Source organism: Typopeltis vanoorti, chromosome 18 (genome assembly GCF_054136105.1).
Source record: "Typopeltis vanoorti isolate ZY-2024b chromosome 18, IOZ_Tvanoo_1.0, whole genome shotgun sequence".
Classification (NCBI taxonomy): domain Eukaryota; kingdom Metazoa; phylum Arthropoda; class Arachnida; order Uropygi; family Thelyphonidae; genus Typopeltis; species Typopeltis vanoorti.
The window spans coordinates 82157388-82178322 of NC_143566.1; the positions used below are offsets into that span (position 1 = coordinate 82157388).

A 20935-nucleotide genomic window follows, 5' to 3' on the forward strand; every position below is an offset into this window, starting at 1 on the left:
TCAGTTGTTATGGAATTTGATTGAAGAGAATTAGCATTTCAATTCAACACTTGCGGTTGCCTTTGTCTTTGAGTCACACGATCTTTTGTTAATACCACACCAATCACATGCACGTCTTTATAGCTGCTCTCTTGTGTAAAACAAATTTCAGCTTGTACGTATTGTAATAATTAAAAAAAAGTTGAATAATTTATAAGCGTATAAAAGGATATCACCTGTAAATCATTGACGTGCCAGCAAAATTCTCAGACATGCCACCTCTGGCACAAGTGCCATAGGTTCACCATCTAGGGTTTACTGTATAAAGTGTTTATTGTTGAAAATTGTCTTCGTTTTCTACCAGGAAAGCGATTTAAAAATCATAAGTGTGCTATTCGCAAGCTGAGCAGTTTATTTTCTGGTGAGTTACATACATATGTAATGCTTTATGTATGTAACTGCAATGAAAGGGGAAAAAACAACATTGAAGAGGAAATTCATTTCTCTCGAAGAAAAAAACAAAATCTTGGATCGGTTGAAAATTGGAGAAAAACCAGGAGTTGTTGCAAGGACTCTGAATTTAAATGAATCAACAATTCAAACAATCAAATAAAATGAACAAAATCCGAGAAAGTGTTATTGCTGGGTCAACAGTAAGTGCAAAGTGCATTGCTCGTGTTCGCGATTAATAGAAAAAAATGGAGAAATCTCTAATGATTTGGATAGAAGATTGCACTCAAAAGAAAATTCCTTTGGATGGACACCTTATTATGCAAAAAGCTCTCAAAGTTTGTAAACATTTAAAAGAACTTAATCAACATTTTTCAGAAGAAATCTCTCAGCATGAATTTTGTGCCAGTAAGGGTTGGTTCGAAAACTTTAAAAAGCGGATTTCTTTGTATAATCTTAAAATCCCAGGAGGAGAATCAGCATCAGCAGACGTTGAAGCTGCCTGGAAATACCCAGCAGAACTTTTAAAAATCATTAAAGAAGGTGGTTATAGTGCAGACCAGGTGTTCAATGAGGATGAATCTGGGTTATATTGGAAAAATATGCCAAAACGCACCTATATTTCGAAAAATGAAAGATCAGCTGCTGGATTCAAAGTTTCCAAAGATAGAATTACTCTACTGTTTTGTAGTAATGCATAAGGTGATTACATGACAAAATCAATGTTTATTAACCGATCCACAAATCCTCGTGTGCGATCAAAGGGCTCGACAAGTCCACCCTACTAGTTTATTGGCAGGCCAACAAAAAGGCATGGGTTACATCTAGCATGTTTGAAAATTGTTTTTTCAAGTGTTTTGTACCCGATGTAGAAAGTCACGCAAAGAAAAAGAGTATGGACTTCAAAATTCTACTAATTTTAGATAACCCACCAGGCCACCCAACAAATTTAAGCCATCCGAATATTAAAATAACTTTTTTGCCACCTAATACTACCTCACTTATTCAACCACTCGACCAAGGAATAATATCAACATTTAAGTCATATTATATTCGGCGAAGTTACACAAAGAAAAAGAGTATGGACTTCAAAATTCTACTAATTTTAGATAACCCACCAGGCCACCCAACAAATTTAAGCCATCCGAATATTAAAATAACTTTTTTGTCACCTAATACTACCTCACTTATTCAACCACTCGACCAAGGAATAATATCAACATTTAAGTCATATTATATTCGGCGAACATTCCAATTAATTTTGGAAAAAATAGAATCTAATCCAAGCATGACACTGCCTCAAGCGTGGAAAGAGTTTTCAATATTGAATTGTGTGAAAATTATTTCTCTGTCCATTAAGGAATTACAACCCTCTATGTTGAATGTTTGCTGGAAAGAAATATGGCCTGAAGCCGTTCTGAAACAAAATTTCGTACCTCCAGTGGATGCTGAGCTACGTCGTATAATAAACATCACACACATTTTCGGTGGAGAGGGCTTTTGCAATATGGCTGAAAACGAAATTAGTGAATTAATTGATGCCGAAACAGATTTAAATGAGGAGGAACATAAAATTAATAGATGTGTCGAACCAAATGGCAGGGAAAGTTCTGCCGAAGATTCTGATTGTGATGAATCCATTAAAGAATTCAATTTAAAGAAATTAGCAGAAGGATTGGACTTGGCAAGAAAGTTAGGAAGTTATTTTACAGATAATGATTCCTCAATGGAGTGCTCGGGAAAATTCACGAGACAATTGGATATTTGTTTAGTGTCATATTATGAACTTAACAGAAAATTGCAGCATAGTGGAAAGCAAAGTCTTATTACTGACTTCACGATGACTAAACCAGCCGAAGCATGCAATGAGAATTATACAAATGATGTCCAAGAGATTTCAAGTGGTGATGACCTCTGGCCACTTAAAGAACATCTACAAAATGTTATTTCTGAAGACAGTGATGACGATTAAAATATGCGCTTTATTTTATTGTGTCTAAAACATTTATGCATTATGTGCAATGAAATTTATGTACAATTTGTAATTTTTATAATTTTATACTATATATTTGTCTCATAGTTTATGTTTTCTTAACTCACATGAATTACCTGAATTAAATAAAAATATTGTTTTTGTTGGATATGTCATTGTTGTTTATATAATTAAAAAAAACAATTTCAGAACCTAACCCTACTTTTTCTATGTGATCTAAGTCTCGCATAATGCAATTTATATAACGTGGCATTTCTATGCAACCTAACATCCACGTTATACGAGTGATACCTGTACTAATAAACTGAAAAAGTTCCATATTATGTCTCTAGATCAGAGTCTCTAAATCAGACTTTTTAATCCTCATCAGGACCAATGTACTGTTTACAATCTTTTGCAGGTAGGATTCACATAAATAAATAAATAAATAAATAAATAAATAAACAAAGTTAGCATCAAGTTTGTCTTATTAAAAAACATTATTCAAAAATGAATATACACTTTTTTAAAACTGTCCTGAAAACCAATATATAAAAATTTACTTTTTCAAAAAAATTCATTAAGTTTAATCAGGTGTTACCATCTTATACAGTAGATGTCCACTTACCATGATAAACTGACCAAAAATAATAAGTCATAGTAAGAGACTTCATGATTTTAGAATGGGTTCTGCAGTAGTATAAGGGTTAGTATCCTCATCTGTCACCCAGGAGACCAGAGTTTGATTTCCTGCCAGGAAATAAATTTTTAAGTGCTCCGTAGTGCAATTGGAAGAACGATGGTATATTGCACCCTTTGATTAGAAAAGGGATAAGTTCCATTCTCGTGATGAGAGGAATTTACGTTCTTTTTTTTTTTTTTTTTTCCCCCGATTGAAGGTGAGTTAGTCAATCTTATATAGAGGTATCAGGGTTTTTTCCTCCTGGAAACTTGGGTTTTTCAACCCGCATACAGACAATTCAGACTTGAAAACACACACAATTTACAGACAAAAAATACTAGTGGCGATGGTGGTGGGCAGTAGATGGCATTGGTATAGATGATGGTGGTGGTAGTGATGGTTTGCTGTAGTTGGTCAATTGAGTGGTGGAGATAGAAAGTTGTAGAGTAGGTGCCCCTCCCTCGATGAGCCTTTGGACTCCTCGGAGATGTCACGTAATAATAATTTGTGGGAAATTAGAAATGCTTTCTTCACCTCCAAGAAATTATCTGTCAGTTTACATTACTGTTATAATAGCACAGTATCCAGATGGTATTCTAATGAAGAATATGCAAAAAAACGTGCTTTTCAGACCTTTTCTTTTTCAAGAAAATGAATATATTAAAATAAACATAACTGTAAATTACACCATGATTTTTTTTTTAAATTGAAATAAAAATGTCTTTTTTTCAGAAACCTGCTCAAAAAACAAAATATAATTACACATTGCAAGTGATTAGCACACCCATAGAAGACGGTGTGATTGTTGTGCATATATCTTCCAGTATGCATTGGTTTCCTTCCAAATGGTTAATGAACCATTTGGAAGGCATGTGACTAGAGCATCTAGAAAGTGCAGACAACTTTATTTGATTCCTTTTCCATTGAGAAATGAAAAATAGACATTGGCTATTTAAATGCACCAAAAATGTATCTAATGTGTGTCTCAACAATTGGGGGAAAACAGCAAAGATATCTACATAATGCAACTAAACCAATAGTTTTCTCTACTCCCAAGTGTATACTGTTGCTGGTAGGCATAATCAAATTTCTCTTGTCAGTCACAGAAAAAGCATCCCTTGAAAAATTATAACCAAGCAGATTGACTGTGATTTCTTTTTATATATTCCAAAAGAAAAATCAAAGTAATGCAGATGTCACCATAAGTGGTATTGATATCATATTAAGCAGATACCCACTGTACTTTTTTCTTTAAAGACATTTTTAATTAAAGTTCCACTGCCTAGTATATTCTTAGAAATTAACTTACACGTGAATATTGCATTTTATCCACAACTTCATCACTTGTAAGAGGAATAAGTCCTAAACGATGTGCAATAAATTCATCATGAAGAACAGATGAATTGGCTTCTAGCTGAACCCAGTCAATGGCAAGTGTTGGAACTTCAGCCATGAATACTCTTCGAAGGCTATTAGCCACACTAATAAAAAAAAATAAAAAAAAAAGTCAACTTTTATCAAAAAAGATTTTTAAAATGTCAAATAAATTTTAAGTAAAATATATCAAATATGTAATTTCAAAAATAAACCAATAAATAAATATAAACTATAAAAGCTTATATTCAATTCATATCACTCTGGAGGTCACTTCATAGTAAAAGCTAGATAAATGGAAGGGCCTATAAGGAATGTGGAAAACTAACTGAGATTTCTGACCAAATGCTTTCGTTGTATGTGCACCATTAGAAGATACACAGAAATGAAGATGTATCCCCACATGCCCTCGAGGGTACAGAGGTCTGACATCAGTTTACAGGCCAAAGTTAACCCTGTGAGAATAGCCAGTCCCCAGTAGAGTGCCAACAACATCGAATGGTTGGAACCCTTCCAACTACTAACAGCACTCAGACTAGCTTAACTTGCATGAGTCATTAGTAGTGGAGATTCTACCAATCAACCAACCTTTGCTGGCTCGGGAATGAAGATACCTGAAATAAATTTTTGTTCCAGATTAGACAGTTTGATACGCCACTTTATGCAAAGCCCAGTTATATGAAAGATGATGGGCTGGGAATTTGGACTGTAGCTAACCAAATGTTTTCTCTTTGGTTGAGAATACACAAATATGATGGCCATAGCATGATCAAGTGTCATGATGACTAGAGCATCACCTGGACAAAAGCATTTATTTATTTTAAAAAATATCTATTAAAATATAAACACACACATAAAAGGCTATAGAAATACAACATAAATCTATTAATCAGAAAAAAAGTTTATTCAACCAAGGTATTGGTCTACTTTTTATAAATATGGTTATAGATGATGTTGTAGAAAAGAAAAAAAAAACTAAATGTTATGTTGACAAAACAAAAAACTCACATAGAATTTATGACAAAAACGCTCATGTTGGAGTAATTGCTTTCACAATTAAGCACATAACACTTGATGTTTTGCCCTCTATATCAAGGTTGAAATGCTATGTTAATCATGTCATCAGAATTCATATTTATGAATTTAGGGGAATTTATGAATAATACCCTAAATTCATAAATATGAATGATGATCACCGTGTAACCTTAAAAGAAAGATTTCATCAGAAGTCACTAGCATGATCTCTAGTGGAAAAAAAAAAAAGATTTAAAAATATATAAAAATTAAATATTTCATATGCATAATAAGTATAATAATATACAGATGATTAAAAAATAATCTGCATATTATTATACTTATTATGCATATGAATATTGTGTTTATTAATTAAATAATTTTTTATTCTTTTTTCTATAATTAAAAATTTTTGTTTTTCACCAGAGGTCAGGCAAGTGTAAATGAGTTTAGTTTACTTCAGTATCACGTAGCTTGTCCTGTGCATATGTATGTTTCCCTGATGATGACCTCAATATAGAGGATAAAATGTCAAGTGTTATTTGCTTAACTGTTATTTAAGCAAGCAAGAGGAAAAATAATTATGGCAGGTTGATACTGGTGGATAGTCATGGTTGCAGAGTAACCAGAGCAAACGATATAGTGTATTATTTAACGAATACTTCATCAGTATATATCATAGTGGTGTGAATGATGCTGTGCAACATGTAGAAGGGTGTCAAAAAATAGGAGAATTAAAGGTGAAAGAATCAGAGGTGAATCAAGTGTTGCTTGGGTTAGATGCTAATAAGGCTGTGGGAACAAATGACATATCACCACATATTTTTAAAGAATGTGCAAAAGAGTCAGCATGTCCATGTTCTGGTTATTTAATGAAAGTCTTGGAGTGGGAAAGGTTCCTAAGGAATGGAAAAGAAGGTAAAATAATACCTTAAAATTATAATAACGGATTTAACTCACGCAAAATATTATTTATTAGTAGAACTTTCGCCTAAGTATCACAGGCATCTTCAGTACATGTAAAAAGACTAATTAAAACAATAACTGACAATTCCAAAGGGTGCCACCTAAGTAGTTCATGTAAGATAACTAAACAAGGGTCATTAAGTTTTCTAACTTATTTAAAAAAAAAAAAAAAATGCATATATATAGATACAATTAAAAAGTTAGGAAAGATTATCTGAATTAAAGAGTACTATCTCCCATAAAGGGGATAGAAATAAATCGGATCTGTTTTGAGTGAAGTAAAGTTTCACACGTTTCTTTATAAAGCTGTTCCATGAGGAATTGACTTTTGTGAAGGACTCGTCTTGTTCCAATGAACTCTATGTCTAGTGTTGATGGCGTGCTCTGCAAGTCCAGACTGTTCAGGTTCAAGGAATTGAATATACAACTTGTGTTCTTCAATCTGAATAAAAGCAGATCTTCCCATTTGTCTGAAATAGGATAACCCACAAGAGCAAGGAATTTGGTAAACACTTGGATGACTTAGATGTGGAAGCTTGTCCTTTAGAGAAGTGAGAAAGGTGGCAATTTTTCTGATTGGTCGAAAGGCAACAAAAATATTTAGTGGTTTAAGACTCTGCTATGCATTCACTGCCTTGCACATAAGGGATAGGAATACACGTTATTTCTTCTGTATTTGAAGAGGAAGATATATCAGAACTACTTAAAGCTCTTTTGATGAAAGAATTCTTATATCTATTAGAGAGAAAAGAGGAAATAATATATTGCAATTCTTTCTGTAATAGTTCCTCTGAAGAACAAAAGGCATGGGCCTGATGAACCAGTGTTTTAATAGTTCCTGCCTTTTGACTAGGATGATGATGAGATTCAGCATGGATATAATGGCCTGTATGAGTCTCCTTCCTATAAACTGAGAAATGTAGGCTACCATCTGGTTGGCGAAGAATTAAAAGGCCTAAAAAGGCTAACTGCATATTTACTTCTACTTCTAGGATGAACTGGATCACTGGATGAAGTGCATTTAATTTAATGAGAAACTGTTGTAATTCATCAGAAGAGCCATTCCAGATAGCAAAAATGTCATCTACATATCTGAACCATGAGTAAGTCTAGGTGAAATGCTGTCAAAAATACGTTGTTCAAAGTGCTCCATATAGAAGTTGGCCATAGTAGAAGAAATAGGATTGCCATTGCTGTTCTTTTGATTTGTTGATATAACTTGTTTTTAAAGGGGAAATAACCAGAATGCATTACAAAATCAAATATTTTAATATCTGAAGGAAATTCTTGTTGCAGTAATTCAATGGTGTCATATAAAGGAACATTGGTAAATAATGAAACAACATCTAAACTAATCATAATATCTGAAGCGTCCAGATGAAGATCCGAAATTTTATTTTTGAAATCCAACGAATTTTTTTATAGACGTAGCACTTCTTCTAGTTGAAGAAGTGAGTAAATTTGATAAAAATTTTAAATTTTTTATAAGTGGGAGGACAACCTATACAGTCTACCACTGGTCTTAACAGAATGCCTGGTTTATGAACTTTTGGAAGACCATACAATCTATGTGGATGACCGAAAGAGGTTTTAAGTTTTTTCTTTTGATCTTCATCCCATATAGATACATTATCTATAAGAGAATTAAGTCTTTTTAATTGACTAACGGTAAGATTCGATGTGAGAGGCATGTAAGTTGAATAGTCACGGAGCAGTAGAAACATTTTTCTCTCATATTCTCTTCTGTCTTGAATAACTACAGCCTTCTGTATTATATTTTTTGTGAGTTAATTCCACTATTATAATTTTAAGTAATATGTCTACTCATGGTATTTCCTTACTGAAACAAAATAATACCTCTCCACAAGCATGGTTTGAGAACAAGACGTTTCCAATTATAAACCAGTCTGTATATATATCTGCAGTTGTGATCAAAGTGTTGGAAAAATTGGTTAGAAATAGAATACAGGATCGGACTGATAGACATAGGATTCTCAATGATGGTCGCATGGGTTTGTGAAGAGCAGGTGTTGTTTTGGCAATCTGCTTATGTTTTTTGATAAGGTGACGAATATGTTGATAAGGTCAACATATTCGTCACATTATCGTAATCATATACAGTGATATTATTGGACTTTGCAAAAGCATTTGATAGATTACCACATGATAAGTCGGTGTACAAGCTGCAGAGGATAGGAATAGAACATTGGTGAGATGGATCAGAGATTGGCTTCCTGAACAACACCAGCAAGTTGTGGATGGTGCCACGTCTCAGAAAAGGAAGATGACCAGTGGCATGCCTCAGGGTTCTGTTCTTAGGCCCCTACTGTTTAACTTACTTGTTAATGATATTTCATGTATATTGACTAGAAGTCTTCAAATGTTTGCTGATGATGCAAAGTCATGTAGAATTATTAGTAGTGCTAATGTTAATTCTCTACAGGAAGATCTGAGGTTTTAGCTTGGACAAATAAGTGCGGTTGTAGTTTTAATATTAATAAATGCAAGGTGTTACTCTTCAGGATACAGAGATATAAGGTTGTATTATATTGGTGGAGCTGTCCTTCAGGAAGTGGATGAGATTCGGGATCTTGGCATGATGGTTGACAGTGTACTGAAGTTTAAAGAGAGCACATTGCAAGTGTTGCAAAGATTGCACATTGTATTGCTGCTATGATAAAAAGTACTGCAGGGATAAGGAGGTGATGGTTCCTCTATATAAGGCATTGCTCAAAGAGTGTTTGAGAGAATGTGGATAACAGAGGTTGGTGGATAGGAGGAAAAGAGGAGATATGATAGAGACCTTCAAGTTAGTTAAGGGATTATATCAGATTAATAGAGAAGAAATTATAAAAAGAGTGGATGTTAAGATGGGAAGAATGAGAGGCCAGGAAGTTGTATAAGAATATGGTGAAGAAGAGTGTGAGGAGTAGATTTTTTACATGGAGAGATGTTAGTGAGTGGAACATTACCTGAGTGCATTGTGAAAGCAGATAGTATAAATAACTTCAAAGCTAATTATGATGGACGTGTTGCTGGTTGAGTGGGCCTTCCACAATGAATCTGTTGACTACATAGAGGTTACTAAAAATAATAATAATAATTGTAAGTAAAGTAATTACTCTAACATGAGTGTTTTTGTCTCCATAAATTCCACACAATGAATTCTGAACAATTTTGAAAGAAAGAAAAGTAATACATTGTTTAATTCTTACTATACATTACACACTTTATGCATTATACTGAAATAGGCTTTTGGACATAACAAAAAACTGGCATTTAATTATTATCATCATCATCATTGCACTCTCCATGGAGTCAGCAGACTCATTGCGGTAGGTTCATTTTGTGGATCTTTTATGTGCTTTTGGTAGAGCACATGAAGAATGACAGGACACTGTACTCTTTGGGGGGAAAAAAAAAGGCTTGAATCATATGCAAATGATATAAAAAGAGTGGATATTAGATATACAAAAACCAACAACTTTTGTTTCATTTCAGTAGTGTAAGAAAGTGGTAATAATGAAAGTGAATGTTCAGAAGCCTGGTTCACAGAAAGAACCTTGCATTCAGCCTCTTTTGACCATTGTCATTGTGGCTGCAGTTTTCAATGTCATAGTTGCTCTTCTATCTTTAATTAAAATAATTTTTGTATGGTTGAATAAGTTTTTTGAACATTCAAAATCCTTTAATTGAGTAATTATGGATGGCCACCATGCAGCATCGAAAGCTCCTTGAAACACTGTGGGAGATCAACAGTGCGTCATTTATTTTCTGAAAGCTGCCTTGTGTGAATTTTTTTAACTTCAATATGTGGCTTAGTTGGTCTCTTGAGTAGATAAAGTGCATTATTCAGTCTATCAGAAAATTTTCTAATAACTTTCCAGCAATGTTTATGAGATTACTGGCCTGTATTTGCTAACTTTGTCAGAATGGTTCTTTTTGGATATGATTAATCTGTATATAATTTTTGAGCATTTCTGTATTAAAGGAAATCATCCTTTCATGAGGCATTTTGTTGTAAACAGTTGTTATGAACTCAGGGAAATTCAAGAAACACTTTTAATAATATATCACTAGTTATTACATCCTCAATGGAATTTTTTCTCAAATCCATTGATTTTAATATTCAATGGATTTCATTAGGCATAATTTCATCATTAGGAAAGTCTAAGCCTTTTGCTATTCTTTGTTTGTGTGTTTCATGAATTTCTTCAGTTGATTCATCCTAAGGAATAAACTTCATCATCATCAAATTCCTGCCATGTACCTTCAAAGGGTGGACAGGATATTATGATAGTACTATATGAAGAACTTACATTATCACTAAGTTCCTATCAACAATTTTCCTCCAAATCAATCTGTTTTCTATCAAAACTCCAACATTAGCAGATCGTATATTTCTGTCTTCTAAAACACTTTTTACTGTATCAATCCATCTATATCTTGGTCTTCTCAACCGTTTCTCAAATATACTTGCATAAATCTTACCAGGAACATTCAACAGAGAAATATCTCTAGGCCTTTTTCCTGCCAAGCTGGCAGAGAACACCTGTTTTGCTACTCTTTCCTCTCCCATTCTGTTTAAGTGACCATACCACCTGAGATTAGCTCAGGTGGTATGGTCACATTCCTAGATGTTAATAATGTCAAGTTCTTTCCTAATATCCCCGTTTTTTAATATGATATTGCCACTGATGCCATCTGTTCACGCAAGTAATCTTTCTCAGGAATCTCATATCTATGATCTGTAGTCTCTGGTCAAGGATTTTACTTCTAACCCAGCTCTCAGCTCCATAAGTTAAAACTGGTTTGAACACTGTCTTGTATACAGCTAATTTAGTGTTTTGACTAATTTCTCTCTTATTCCATATAAATTTATTCAGTTGACTTCCTACCATACCTGCTTTCTTGATTCTGTTGTCTATTTCGATATTTAATTTACCATCTTCACTAAAAATCACACTTAATTAACTGAAATGTCTTACTTGTTCTATAGGTTCTTCATTCACAATGCAGTTGATATTTTCAATGCTTCTGCCTATTTTCATAGTCTTTGTCTTCTTATTGCTGACCGTCATACCATATCTATTACAATGGTTATTCAATTTAGTCAGGGAATCTTGCAGACTTGTAGCGGATTTATTTAAAAGTGTAACATTGTTCGCATAAAGCAAAGAGCTGACATTAACATCTCCAATTTTGATATCAGTTTTATTACCACTTTCCTTCATAATGTGATCCATATAGATAATGAATGACGGAGGGGATAATGTACATCCTTGTTTGACACCAGATTTAACATCAAACCATCTTCCTGTGCTTCCTTCAATAATTGCTGACTTACAACTGAAATAAAGACTAAGTATAGCTTGATATAATGCCCAAGTGACACTATATAACTGTAGTGTTTTGAATAGCTTTTCTCTTTCTCTTTTCATACTTTTTCCAGATCTACAAAACTTAAAATACAGATCTTTGTTATATTCCCAAAATTCTCAGCTATTTGTTGTAAAGTGAAAATCTGATCCATGAGCTAAAGGTTCATTTTTGTTTACTGACTGGGAGGTCATCTCCCTTTTTTATGCAGTAAAAGTCAAGTAACAAATGGCTACTTGACTTTCTGTATACAACTTGGATTAGTTTGATGTATTCAAAATTTACACTTGTTCCTCTACAGCAGCTTTGACTATAGAGTTAAATGTTTTTATAGTCAATGAGTGATGCATGGAAATTTATTATATTTTTCAATAATTTAATATGGTGGTTATGGTCACTTAAATACAATCAGAGAGAAGAGTTTGGCAAAACAGGTGTTCATTTCCATGATGGCAGGAAGACTAAGTAGGTGACCTAATATTCCAAAGATTGAAATATCAGGTAGACGATACCAGAGGCCTTCTAAATAACATATCAATTAGTGAAACACTGTTGACAGAAACTAATAATATTGTACACTTAATCTTGATTATGCATCAATCTCCACTGAAACACAAAATAAAAAGTTCATAGTTTTTTTTTTTTTTTTTTTAAATTGTTCTTTTCACTATTACGGAATACTTGTTACTTTTGCATTGACAAAAATGGTACAAGCCTGAAGTTAACTTAGTTTCTTCCTACAAATAATATTTCTTTTGCATTTGTTTTATTAATATAATTTGCTTCAAACTCTTAATTAACATTTCTATTATTAAGATTATTAAGATATAGGAAATGGCTTAAAGGGAGATATTCAGTTGTTTGCTGATGATGCAAAGTTGTGTAGTGCAATAAAAAATCAAGCTGATGTTGAAAGTTTGCAGGAGGATTTAAATAAGCTGGTAAAATGGGCTTACAGTTAACTTAAACACTCTCCTCTTTGCAGACGACCAAATAATAATTACAAATTCTGAAGATAACTTACAGAAAGCTATTTTAAATCTAAATGAGATATCCAAAGATTATGGTATGATAATATCAATGGAAAAATCAAAAACTATGGCCTTTAAAGGACAAGATCCAGCAAGAACTAAAATAGTAATAGATAACAAGATCTTAGAAGAGGTAAATTCATTTAACTACCTAGGATGTATGATCACATATGAAAATGAAAAAGATATAAACGTAAAAATTGCAAAATATTTAAAAATAACAGGTGTAATTAACTCTATATTTAAACCAAACCTAGTTCAAAAACAAACCAGGCTAAAAGTATACAATATATTAGCCCTACTGGTCTTAATGTATGGAAGCGAAATCTGGACAATAAAACAAAAAGACAAACAAAGATTAACAACAGCAGAAATGAAGTTTATGAGAAAAACTGCAAAGTATATCCTATTTGATCACAAAAGAAACGAAGATATTATGAAAGAATTAAACCAAGAACCAGTAATAGAAAAAATTAAAAAATATAAACAGAAATGGATGGAACACATTCAAAGAATGAAAACAGAAAGATTACCAAAACAAGCCTTAAAGTACAAGCCATTAGGAAAAAGAAAACCAGGACGTCCTCTTAAACGATGACTTCTAAGGCCGGAACAGGCCATGCTGGGCAAAAAGATAATGGATGTCAGTTCAATGTGGAAAAGTGTAAAGTCATGCATTTTGGGATTAAAAGATTACCAGCTGTGTACTACATCGATGGAAAGGTACTCCAAGAGATTGATGAGGCTAGGGACTTAGGGGTATTGGTAGATAGGGAGATGAAGTTCAGAGGACACATTGCTAAGGTGTCCAAGATTGCACATAGGATTGCTTGGTTGTTGAGGAACACACTGACATCCAGAGATAAAGAGGTTATTATTCTGCTTTATAAAGCATTGATACTTCCACATTTGGATTACTGTGCTCAAGTCTGGTCACCTGGATTCCTTGGAGATGAGGAGGCTGTGGAGAGGGTTCAGAGAAGAGTGACCAAGTTGGTGAGTGATATAAAAAATGCTCTCTACATTGATAGATTGAGAGCTTGTGGAATGCAGAGATTGGTTGATAGGCAAAGAAGAGGGGATATGATAGAAACATTCAAATTACTGAAAGGTTTTTATAGGATTGATGCAGGGGAAATGTTTCAGCTGTGTGATAGTGATGAAAGAACAAGAGGTCATCTCTGGAAATTAAAGAAGAGTGTGGTTAACAGAGGTGTCAGAACAAGGTTTTTTGCCTGGAGGGTGGTGAATGAATGGAATTCATTGCCTGACTTAGTTGTGAGCTCTTCGTCTGTAAACGAATTCAAGAAGAGATATGACAGATATTGTTTTGCTAGTTTGGGTCTCCCGCGATGAGTCTACTGACTCCATGGAGATACCCGTAATAATAATAATAATAATAATAATTCTTAACTGGTATTATAATAAAATATATACAGATAGGTTTCATTTTCATTTAACTAAGAATTTATGATTTTTTCCTCCTCATTTTCGTGAAGAGGGACAGTGCCTATCACCTCCTCTCTGAATCTTCTACAGACTTTATGAACATATTAAGAGCAAGAAAAATCTACAAGTTACAATTTTTTTTTTCAAAATAAGTATGAATGAAGTTATTCCAAAGTATGTGGGTATTGATAACGATTAAAATTTGATGTTTTAAGGATACTTGTGACATAAAGACTGAATAATATAAGCACGTAAACACAAGAAAGATATTTAATTAACCAAATATTTCGGTCTGGAAATAGCAGACCATCTTCAGTGGCACTACAAGAACAATTTAAAAAAAAAAAAAAAATACAAGGTGGAATACTAACAATAGATCATTTAAAAATAGAGCAAGCCGCATGATGTTATATCACTAAGTATTAAAGGGAATATTTTTAAACAGAGACATGATTGAAATAAAGATATTAAGTAATAATATTAAATAACATAAAATTAATATGAATTAATGAGTTATCCTGATTAGACTTTCCCAGATTTTTGATATACAGTCATTCTGATTCAGGTTAGGATGATGGAGTAAGGCCTCTACGCTTTCTTTGAATAAACATTCAAATTTATAACGGGATCTATGTAAGAGGCGAGTTTTTGACCAAAGGATGTTGTGGTTAGTTTCAATCCCATGCTGAGCCAATCCAGATTTTTCAGGTTTGTTGTGATGAATGCAGGATTGATGTTCTTGGATTCTTTTTTCAAGAGAACGTCCAAATACGCTTACAACTACAGTTTACAGGAATCCAACATTCACAGGTCGTTATATTCTTAAAGAATCAGCCCATCATCATTGTCAAAAAACAGGAATCATAAAATGTCTAATCAGAAGAGCCAAAACTAATTGTTCTATTTCTAATTTTCTACGGAAAGAACTTTCTACTATCCAACAACACATGAAACTCAATGGCTTTTCCGAAAAGAGTACTCAACATCTTCTCGATTCTTATAATCCACCACTAAACAACAAAGATTCAATACGTCGAGTTCCAATTCCATACAACTCTGGGATTTCAGAACCTATCACAAGAATTCTGAAGAAATACGAGTTAACAGCTACATATTCACCTATTAACAAATTATCTTCCCATTTTCTTTCTCCTAAAGACAAACGCTCAATTATGTCTCTTCCTGGAGTTTATCAAATTCCCTGCAACTGTGATCTCTCCTATTTTGGACAAACTGGACGTTCTCTTGAAAAAAGAATCCAAGAACATCAATCCTGCATTCATCACAACAACAAACCTGAAAAATCTGGATTGGCTCAGCACGGGATTGAAACTAACCAGCATCCTTTGGTCAAAAACTCTCTTACATAGATCCCGTTATAAATTTGAACGTTTATTCAAAGAAAGCGTAGAGGCCTTATTCCATCATCCTAACCTGAATCGGAATAACTGTATATCTATATCAAAAATCTGGGAAAGTCTAATCAGGATAACTCATTAATTCATATTAATTTTATGTTATTTAATATTATTAATTAATATCTTTATTTCAATCATGTCTCTGCGTAAAAATATTCCCTTTAATACTTAGTGATCTAACATCATGCAGCTTGTTCTATTTTTAAATGATCTATTGTAAGTATTCCACCTTGCATTTTTTTTTTTTTTTAAACTGTTCTTGTAGTGCCACTGAAGATGGTCTGCTATTTCCAGACTGAAATATTTGATTAATTAAATATCTTTCTTGTGTTTACGTACTTATATTATTCACTGATAATGAATAAAAAGAAGGGAGAGCTAGTTCAGTAAACTGAGAGTTGATAATAGGGAGGCTTGTTATTGCAAATGTGCTACAGATTACAAGAAAGGGATAGTTATTATTATTATCATCTGAGACATCCAAGGAGTCGACTCATCGAGAGAGGCTATAATTCACCCAAACGAGCTATCATACCTTCCTTAACTTCATCCACACTAGATGCACTCACTATCCCTAAAGGCAAACTACTCCACTCACTCACTCACTGCTCTCTGGGAGAGCAGCAAGTGAGTGGAATAGCTTGCCTTTTAGCTAGAGAAAAAAACCTAGCCCTTACCCCTTTCTTGACTGTGAACAAACTTAACTTCCATGGATGTCCCTGTATTCTTTCCCCACCTTCCATATAATGAAAAATTTCACCAGACAATAGCCTATAACACCCATTCAAAAGTTTATAGACCTTCATATCACCTCACTTTCTTCTGTTAACCAGTCCGAAATCCACATACTCACAATCTGTCCTCATAATCTAAATCCCATAATCCAGGTATAATCTTTGTAACTCTTTTTTTCATCCTTTCCACAGCTTCTTCTTTATTCAGTGCATGATCTATTCTATGTAGAGTTCTCAGGGAATACTCTACATAGAATTGACTGGAAAGGCACCTGTTGTTTACATCACACCAAAACATGGTATGAATGTAAATTTAAGGAGGCCTGTGAAATTCTTATCAACTACCCTAATCTTAACAATAATGATGGTCTAAAAATCCCAAGAATATGAAAAGTACATATTGTAAAAACTTGATTGTAGCTTAAATATTCCAAAGCACATTACATCAAATTTTTTACTTAGGTCAAGTCCCATAAGAATGATGTAAAATTAAACCTTATTTGTCTCTGTATATTTTGTATTAGATATTTTTTGTAAATAACTCTTTGGACGTTAACTGTATATACTCCTTTAATAAGAATATGTTAGAGTGTAAAAAACAAAGGCAATGTTTTTGCCGCGGGAGCTGTATGTATTAGATCTACATAGCGGCATAAGAAAAGTTGTTTATAAACTTTGTGTGTATGAGAACGGCTTACAAGCTCTGCACATAAACACCTCTAAGGTCAGTCAGAAAGGTTCAAACAACTTTCCAATGGCCAGCAACTTACAATCAAAAGAAGCACAGAAGAGAACAAAGAGCAGGCCGAACTTGAAACTTAAGATGAAAGAATCATGCCGAATTCTTCGGGGGTTACAAACTTTGTGCGAGATCTCAGAGAAGGCATAATAAAAAGGAACAGAGCCAAGCATACGGGGCTTCCCAGATAAAGTCGCTAGAAAGAGTAAGCTGCCCGGTTCCAGACGTCGCCAGAGAGAGAGCTTCCCGGTTCCAACCACCTTCAGAGAAATGGCCTCCAGCAGTTGCAGGGTCAGAGCTTCCAGGCCAGAGAGAGGGCTCAGAATTGCCAAAAGGAGAAGTAACAAACGCTGTAGAAGAGAAGGTTTCCAGACACTAAAGAGAAGGATCCTGATTGACAGTTGGCGGCAGTTCGAGTTAGTGGAGGCGGCAGAAAAAGGAGGCAGTCGTCCGGGCATTTCCGGTGAGCAGAAGCAGGGGAGAAAAGGCAAGACAAATTACCCGAAGCGCCTTCCCTCGGAAGTTTTTTCTTTTCGCCGTGGGAGAATAACCTTTTGCTGGAGCTGTATGAGTCCACAGCCCACTAGGTTCCCAATGAGACACTGCTGATGCCAGATTTCCTAAAGAAGCTCGAGATCTGAGGTGAAAGAATTGCCATAGAACTTTTAGTGAAAGACTTTTGACTGAATGTGCAATACAGTTAAATTTGTAAGCCTTTGTAAGTTACATACTTTTATACAATTCCTTTTACAGTGTGTATTAGAAGGGAAGTTGATATAAATTTTGCAAAGGTAACTCTAACCTCTTTGCAAGTAAACTAGGAGTTTAATAATTTGAAATTGTAAGCAGAGAGTAACTAAGTTTTTGAGCTAAAGAGATTAATTAATGTTGAAGTAAAAAGGTTCTAATTTATGCTAAAGAATTTTTATAGATGGATAGAGAAAGCAATCTCCCTAATGTTTATATTCGTGCATATATTTAATAGTAATGTAAATAAAATGCGTTTTGATTTTTTTGTTAAAAGAGTGCTGCCTGATTGTTTATTTACAACTGCACTGTTTCTAAATAAATTGGACTTGTGAGTGGGAAACTAAGCGAGATAGCTGAAGCATAAAGTTAAGTAAAAGAATAGACCACGATTGTTTGTGTAAAGTTTTACTGAAGGAAATTGTGTTAGAGAATGAGAGAGAGAAATCTACCGACTGTATTATTGAGTTTTATGCTAATTAAATGATATTAGTGGCACAGTCTCGCCACTAATCTCTTTAAGGAAAATTAAAGATACTAGAAAATTAAATAAATTTTCTAGTAACTTAGGCATAAGACTTGTAGTGCAAAGGGTAGATAAACATAATATGTAATAACATATGCAAGAAAGATTCTGAGAGAGAGAAAGCACACACAGCAGATTAGTATAAAAAAAAAAAAAAGAAGACTAAAGATATATTACATATAGGTAGAAAGAATAACAGTATATAAGATAAAGACATTACAATATAAATAGCAAGTAACAGCATATTATTACAATGCCACAGCTTTCATTTACAATATAGAAAAAAAATAAAGACTTGAAATAAAGAGAAATTAACAGCAGACAGCTTTGTTTACAATAAAAGCAGACATCATTAGTTTACAATGGCGCAGCTTTAGTTTGTATGCATAAAATAGGTTTACAATTTGTTTACAATATTCTACCTGGATAACCTTTCTGCCTAAGAGTCAATTATAAATACGATTATAGGTAATCCAGGATCTTAACTCTAATATAACAACTCTCATGTTAAATTAGGACATTACTTTTTGTAATAAAACTATCTATATGAAATTATTCTCTGATGTTGTCATAAACAGAATATAGCTTTGATATAGTTATTTTATTTTATTTATTTATTTTTTTTCCACTAGAGGTTCAGTCCAGTAGAATAACTGTTGATCAAATCATTCTCTTTTTGGCATACTGTGTGAAATGTAATATAGCTTGTCTTTGTGTGTGTGTGTATATATATATGTATATATATATATACTCCAGATGATGACCTTATATAAAGGTCGAAACATCAGGAAATTAAAATAATTATTCCTAACATGGTTGAAGTCTCCATATTTTGTCTGAAATGAATACTGCTCACCATGTAAGACTAAAAGAAAGGGTTTCTGGGTTATGTAAAAAATAAATTAAAAGTACAAAAAATATATAAAGCTGATAAAAATAAAAAAAAATGGAAAAAAATCCTTAGCTCATCTACAGTACAAAATGTACTATAAGTTTGAAAATAACCTTTTGTGGGTGAGAGGCAACATAAAAAAAACTGATCGTATTGGATTAGAGGAAACTGGTGATGCTAGGGATCTGGAGATGATGGATTGGTGGAGAGAGATTGGAAATTCAGAAATGCATATTGCAAGAGCTGACAAAATAGCTGAGAGGATTACTTGGATGTTGAAGAACACATTGACCAGTAAAGATGGGGGGGTTATTATTCCTCTTTATAAGGCTATGATTTGGCCAGATGTTGACTGCTGTGCACAGATTTGGTCATTGTGTTTCTAAGGGACCAAAAGGTGGTGGAGAGGATTCAGACAAGTGCCCAAGCTGATGACAGGTCTGTGGAATGTTCTCCATGAAGATAGATTGAGGGTGTATGGGTTGCAGAGTTCAGATGATACGCAGAGGAGAGGGAATGCGAAAGAAACTTATAAGTTACTAAAGGGATTCTTTAAGATTGACACAAAAGAAATTTTTCAGTACATGGAGAGTAGGGGGTAAACTTGGGATCATACTTGGAAATTGTCTAAGAGTATGATTAGTAACAGTGGAGATTCTTTGGATATAGTCACTCAATGCTATAAACTTCACTCATTTTTTATTCTACCTGCATTAGTACAAACTTAGAAGCCCATATGAAATACCTATAAATCATGCTTCTGTTATTACTATTATGCCCACACCTCATTAATCTAGAGAAAAGTAAAGAATATACTGAGTCAGTAGAAAAGTTCTAGGAATTTGATCAGATTAAACAACCATTTTTCTTAAGAGGAAGAATTCATCTTAAAATATTATTACCAGAATAAAAATAAAAAAAGACAAATAAGGACATTTAAATTAAACATAAGTGATTCTGGTAATATTTTATGATGAAAGTTAAATTTTAGTGACATGTTCACTCTATTCATCATCACGAACCATGGGCTCATTGCCCGTTGGTGTCCGATGCCTCCTTCACTATCTTCTTGCATCTTTCTTTGTACAGTGCATAGTGTTGCAGTTTTTGTACACCCATTCCACACCAGTCTTTTATACTGTCTATCCATTCTCTGTATGGTCTACCTCTTCTGTTTAAACCATGTCATCTGCTTTATCTTTCAGTCCTCGCTCATTCTACAGATGTGTCCAAATAATTGCAGCTTCCGTTTTATAATCTTCTGCATTAGATTCTCTTTTGGCTGTATCTTCTGATAGAGCTCTTCATGTGATTTTCTGTACCATCCTATTCTTAGAATCCTCCTGTAACAAATTCTTTCAAATGCCAAAATTCTTTTTCGTGATTCCTTATTTATTACCCATGTTTCAGATCTATACAGTACACCGCTGAAGATGCCTGTTTCAAGTACTCTTAGTTTTGTTTGCAGGCTCATCACTTTACTTTTCGAGATGTTATCCATGGCCTTCAGATTTGTTCTTCCCTTTGCAATCCTGATCTTTATTTCTTTTTTACAGTCCAAGTCATATGTCAGTTTACTTCCC

At 33.7% G+C, this 20935-nt stretch overlaps 1 protein-coding gene across 1 annotated transcript in view; it reads right to left on the reverse strand.

Annotated features, from left to right (window-relative positions):
- The window catches only part of Polr2C (RNA polymerase III subunit RpII33), a 69597-nt gene that overhangs the window by 44880 nt on the left and 3782 nt on the right, over window positions 1–20935 (reverse strand). Inside the window, exon 2 of the mRNA XM_090408124.1 lies at window positions 4393–4564. Coding sequence (XP_090264250.1) covers window positions 4393–4564 — 172 coding nt within the window. The remainder of the gene's footprint in view (window positions 1–4392; window positions 4565–20935) is intronic.